This window comes from Telopea speciosissima, chromosome 7 (genome assembly GCF_018873765.1).
Source record: "Telopea speciosissima isolate NSW1024214 ecotype Mountain lineage chromosome 7, Tspe_v1, whole genome shotgun sequence".
In the NCBI taxonomy this organism is placed as follows: Eukaryota; Viridiplantae; Streptophyta; class Magnoliopsida; order Proteales; family Proteaceae; genus Telopea; species Telopea speciosissima.
In genome coordinates, this window is record NC_057922.1 from 147,958 (window position 1) to 153,957 (window position 6,000).

The 6,000-nt window shown below is 38.2% G+C and overlaps 1 protein-coding gene across 2 annotated transcripts; it reads right to left on the reverse strand.

The window, feature by feature from the left end:
- Window positions 1-3,116: 3,116 nt before the first annotated feature.
- On the reverse strand, window positions 3,117-5,259 carry LOC122669633 (pre-mRNA-splicing factor ISY1 homolog). Of its 2 annotated transcripts, XM_043866433.1 has the most exons (3): window positions 5,227-5,259; window positions 5,046-5,194; window positions 3,117-4,200 (listed from the first exon to the last, which is right to left on the reverse strand). In XM_043866433.1, the coding sequence occupies exon 3, from the start codon at window positions 4,189-4,191 to the stop codon at window positions 3,304-3,306; it is 888 nt and encodes a 295-aa protein (XP_043722368.1). In that variant the 5' UTR covers window positions 4,192-4,200; window positions 5,046-5,194; window positions 5,227-5,259; the 3' UTR covers window positions 3,117-3,303. The 2 variants fall into 2 exon arrangements, with proteins under 2 accessions (XP_043722368.1, XP_043722369.1); XM_043866434.1 differs by lacking the exons at window positions 5,046-5,194; window positions 5,227-5,259 and adding an exon at window positions 4,808-4,924 and having other exon boundaries at window positions 3,117-4,201.
- Window positions 5,260-6,000: the final 741 nt, after the last annotated feature.

The following is a 6,000-nucleotide window of genomic DNA, read 5'->3' on the forward strand; positions in this document are numbered from 1 at the left end:
TTTTCAGTTATTCCTTTACATAAAGATTATTGCTGTATATTACATCCAAATTTATAGTATTTTTTGTTTTTGAGATGGACCATCCTATTTTTCTTTTAAAATTTTATATAGATTAAGCTGTCATTATGAAGAGAATCAAGTACACAGGACAAAAATTAAAAAATCCAAACAAGTGGATCACCTGACCACAACTGAATTCGTCTAAGAAAAAACATTTACAATGAGGTATTAAGGATTCACCAACTTTCTATTACCTGGTATACAAACCCAAAAGAAATAGGAGGTGTCTTTGCTTCTTTATCAAAATCTCTTCTCCACCTTGGTCCAATCAAACCATGAACCAACGAGCACTGTTCCCTAAAGTGACAACAGAGGAAAAAAATAAAACATTAGCTTAACAACTATCCCATCATCTGAAGAGAGAAGAGGTTGTATTCAGACTGGGCTCAAACAAATTCCTGGATCCAGATGCCTTCCCTACTTGCTTTTATTAAAAATTCTGGACATCGGTTGAAAAAGATACTACTTTGGTTCAAAAATTAGTCCTACATGTAAACTTCCCTAGTTAAATAAATATTCTTATTGCACTCACAACTAAACATCAATCACCTTCTTAAACATGACAGACATATAAAATGATCTCAAAACACTCGGCCAATCTTCTTCAACTCCTTCATAAATTTATCTCACCTTGGCACAGTAGACAGCTATCTGATAACAATATGATCAAGTTATATGAAGAGGAAAAAAGGTTAAAAAAAAGGTCTTTATGAGGATCAAATTAGATGTATCCAAATCATTTGTAAGAGTCGAATGGGGTTTCCTCAGAGCAAATATGGACTGCTTAGACTGCTGTGAAAATTTGAGTGATCTTATCAGTTACTGCCTCTCAACTATCACATTTGCATTAAGATTAATAACACATTTTTAATAAGATCATCCCATCTTGTGGCATTATCCCTTCTTTGTTTACCTAGCAATGGAAGATCTTCCTTTTAAAGTAGAAAAGGATTGTTACTCATGGAATGACTTACCCCTAGATACTCCCCCCCCCCCCCCCCACGGTATGATAAGGTCACCCACTGAAAATATCTCGATCAAAGTAGCACCTTAAGTTTTTTGAGAATTTAGGAGGTTGCCAAATCAAGCAAGGAGCTTTTGTCTCCATGACAAGGGCTTTTACAGCAAAAGGGTGCACGATTGTGAATATGACCATTAGAACTGTTAATGAGTAACATCCTTACCCCAGAGAGAGAGAGAGAGAGATGCTTAGGATACAAATACCATAGCATTAGGAAGCTGATGACCTATTCTAACTAAAGAACCAAGGAAGAGCTATGCATCTTCTAGCAAAGATTAACATTTGCTCTGATTTAACATCTGACCTATTCCCAGATGCATATGCTAATAGATCTTGCTTATTGTCTACCTGATTTTCTATCAATTATAGGGTTTCTAACAATACATCAGTTGCAACAATGCTTCTATGCTGAGGTTCAAATTTTTACTGATTTCTATTAGTTTATGGACACGGGTTTCTCCACTGCCAATTACCGGCCCCATATCTGCCGCACCAAATCTTGATCAGATGTCGAACTTTATGAAAATGAAGACCACATAACCCTCTACTCAATGGTCATGTTTCAGCTCGGTAAGATTTCACCTTGTGTCCAACAGAGATTTGAAAAGTGTTTGGAAAGTTTAACATTCTGAAAAAAAAAGGGACTCCTGAAATACAACAGGAATAATTGAAGGAAAAAAAAAGGAAGAAGTACTTACTAATTAAAATAAGAAATAGATTATTTCATTATATTATGTCGAATGATTGGGGCTTTTCTTTGTTGAACAAATTCAAAAAAATTTACATGGGTGCAGATTAATAAAAAAAAAAAAAAAGAAAAGAAAAAGAAAGAGATTTAGTCCCTCACAAACCTCCTCTGATTTTTCTTATAGGACTGGTTCTTCCTATAGGATACGGATTTAAAGATTGCATCAACTCATCTCCATGATATCAGAGTTAAGATCTTTCTATTTCGCAGCTTCAAACAAGATGCACCACCTCACTTGAATAACAACCGTACCAGTGTTTGTATCTGGACTTCAGCACCACAATGCCTCTTCAGTCTGTGATTCGGATCACCCAATTAATTATCGAAATAGCACCATAAAACGAAAAACCACTCCTCTTCTCAGCTAGTCGTTGGCATGGATCTGGTGGATCTAACTACTTCCAAGTCAACGCTTCTGTTCCCCAAGTGATCCCCCAATCAAATGACTCTCAAGCTAAGATAGGATCACTTATTTTTTGAATGCCAGTTTCTAAAGCTCTCCTACTTGCAATGCAAATCAGATTGAATCTAATCCAGGTGCAAATGGTGGCTGCAAAACTTATGTTGCTAATGGATTATAATCCTGATTTCCTGCCTAACCATTGCTACCTTAGTACACACAATAGAACTTGATTCCTGGATTTGGAACCACGTGTTGTGGGAATGAAATATAGTGTGCTCAGAGAAACTATTTAATAGATAAACTACTTAATGGTGGCTGCAAAACTTATGTTGCTAAAGAATTATAGTGTGCTAAGAGAAACTTCTTAATAGATAAAAATTAAAGGGTGAGGGTTCTCCACAACTACCTTTTTTTTTTTTGGAGGGGGGGAGGAATCTCCCATGTCACACCAATCTGGGGGCAGGAGACGGATTTTTATCGGAGTATTTGGATATTTTTTCGGATATCTCTAAACAAATACGGATGTCCCTAAACGGATACGGATGCGGATCGAATTCGGATTTCAATCAAATATCCATTTACATCCCTACGTATAGGTAAATTCCATCCCATCTAAAACCAGCATGACAATGCATGATTTTGAAACGAACAGTTTCAATAAAATCTCTTTTCAAAAACAAAAAAGGTGACAACATGTAAAGGAAAATGCTGCCATCCAAGCTGTATATTTAAATGTAGCAAGTGTCAGAAACTGAGAACATTCATTCTAACTTGTACGTGATAGGAACTCATATCGATAACAGCTATTCAAGCAAGCCAAAAATCCAAAAGAAAAGAGATAGTTGTTTTTCCAAATTTCTTTATTCCAAACCCACATGCAGGAAGAAATCAAGCGTATTAGAGCATGTATTATGGCACTAGATTAAAAAAAGATAGTTCAGGTGCCAGTTTTTTCTTGGAGCAACTCAACCATTAGAAGAAAAATAAAATTTAAGTAAACTAAATGACAAATTTCTCCCTCAGTTTGGCATAACAAGCAATACCTGATTGGATGCAAAAAAGCAAAATCGATTACTGCTGAATATTAAGCATGTCCTTCGCTTCTTTTTGCTCTTCCAAGAGATTCTCGCTCATGTATTTACTTAACAATTCCATCTTCTTCTTCTCAACAACCATTCTCTCTATCTCCTTCTCATCTGGAAGAGGCACATGGACAATAAACTCTTGCTCTTTCTTGTTTTCCTTTTCCTTTTCTCTCCTCTCCTCCTCAACAATATCTTCCTCCTCTTCAAATAGAATAGGGGCTGCACTTGCAACTTCACCACTCTTGACAGCCATCTTTGCTTCCTTCTTAATATTTTCCATCTTCACCCAGTCTTCAAGAGCTGCAGATCGCATTTTTGTTTCCGCTGGACCTTCGAGCTTCTCGAGGATACCATCCTCATCATCCCTGTACCCATAGTAGCTAGCATCAATTCGTTTGAAGATGTCATATCGAGACCTTCTCTTCTTCAGCTCAGGTGGTTTCTCAAACAGCTCCCTAACACCAGGCAATTTCTTGGCCGCACCAAAATATCTATAGCCAGGACCTCTTCCGCCAGGGTTAGGCACATCAACAATATCTCCTTCCAAATTTGTCATCTTAGCAGAGTGTTTGGTGTAATTTGGACCACCTAACTCTACAATCCTGCGTTCCCAGTGCCATTTTTCCCTGATTAATTTGTTGATTTCATCATTCAGATCACGAAGCCGGTGCTCACCTAGACCTTCATTCTGGATGTCAGCAACTTTCCGACCAATCTCTCTCATTATCTGTTGCCGCCATTTGTCAGCCTCAGCAAGATCACGGCATTCAGATGCAAGAAATGGGCGACGTTCTTTTGGTTTCTTTTTCTCTTCATTTTTCAATGCTATGAAACGATTTAGCATCGACTGAGCTTTCTCCTCATTTCGAGCCATGCTTCAACTCTGATAATCCAAATTCTTAAGTTATAAACAATTGAACAACACAGAAAGCATACAAGATTACCCTCTCTGGTATCCCCCCATCTTCTGACCACAAGTGAATGTAATGGCATCGATTTTGGAAAAAGCCATTTTGAAGGAACCAAATATCCTAATGTCATTGCTAGAATGAAATGTCATGATAGCATTAAATAACCAGATATCCCAATCTCAATGCTTGGATAAGATGTTACACGCATTAAAGAAAAATGGGGAAAAGGAAAGGTTCAAGAAACTGGTAAGCAATTTAGTTCAAAGACTAATTCAAACCACAACTGGTAAAATCACTATTAGTTCAAGGACTAATTCAAGCAACTGGGCAAGCGGGGCAGAACTGATTCAAGAAAGTACTTTGAACAAGTATCAGATTTAGGCAAGCAACGACTGACTCAAGAACCGCAATACAAATCAGACGCAGGACTGAACAACCATTGTTTTCCATTTAAGGTCTTACGTTATGGCTCTTGCAACCACACTTGTAGGGATGAATTGGGATGAACCGCTGCTACTACAAGTACTAAATTCAGATAAAAAATAAAAAATTACAAAGCAGGAAGGATGAAGCCCTCTAGACAAGTTCCTCTCTGCGTGTCTGCGTCTTTGGGCTACAGTATAGGCTGGTCCTAGATCCTAATTCATGAAGCTTCCCAACTCTCAACCGAAAGCACAACCCCTCCCCCACCCCCAAAACCCCCCGCCTTAATCTGAAAATAATTTCGAAGTGAAATCCAACTACAATATAACCAAACTTTAATAAACCCTCTCTATCATGTAAACAAATAAGTGAAAGAGAGAGAGATAAAGCTTACCAACTTTCGCCGGAAGGAAAGCTGAAATGGAAGGTGCGGAGCACTCGTCGGAGCCGATCTAAGGCAGTGGTGATCAGAGGATGGGGATGCTGTAGAGGCAGCTGACCAGAGGGCTAAGAGCCTGAGAGATGCTTGAGAGAAAGCGAGGACTTATAGAGAGGATTAGGGTCATATACTTTACGGGGATTTGTTGAGGCAGAGTAGGAAAGGGAGTTTCTGATAATATAACGGGAGGGGCCGAGGAGAGAAGACGGAGATGCGGCTGGGAGTTGGGAGTTGGGACTTGGGGCTTTGCTTCCGGCCACAGATCTTCTCCAGTCACTTGAAAGAACTGGTGAAACAAAAGGGTTGTTGGTTAGGGCTAGGGCCTAGGGGTGTGAACCGGTGGGGCGTAATCAGTCCCCACTAATTCAAAGCCTCTAACTATCGTTCTAGGTATCGGTATTCGCCCGTTTAGTTAGGGGTCTCAATTGGTCGGTTTGGATCGGTTTTTGTAGGGCTTAATTGGTCTCTCTACTCTAAAATCCTGTATCGTGACCAGTTTATTTAAGTAATCTGTCTTAATATGCTATACATAGTCCTATTTATGAACAGTTGGTCTGGAATCGATCTATAATCGGCCTCATACTAAATGGGCTACAATTGAGTTATGCTAGTTTGGTCCATACTCTCAATGGATATATATGTGATGATATTTTGAACAATATAAATGGCCTTGATTTTGTTTATTTTTTTTCTATCAATTTCATAATAAAATATTATTCAAATATCAATTCTACGTTTTTAATTGATTCACAGCCTTTTCCTCAAAACAGAAAAACCCAAACAAACAAACAAAAAATCATACACAACCACTAGAAAGATTCGAACAACAAAAGCAAATCCCTTCTCTCCTATGGAATTTCTTACCAAAACCATTGCTTAACATATCCAAAAAATACGTCTATTACTATTT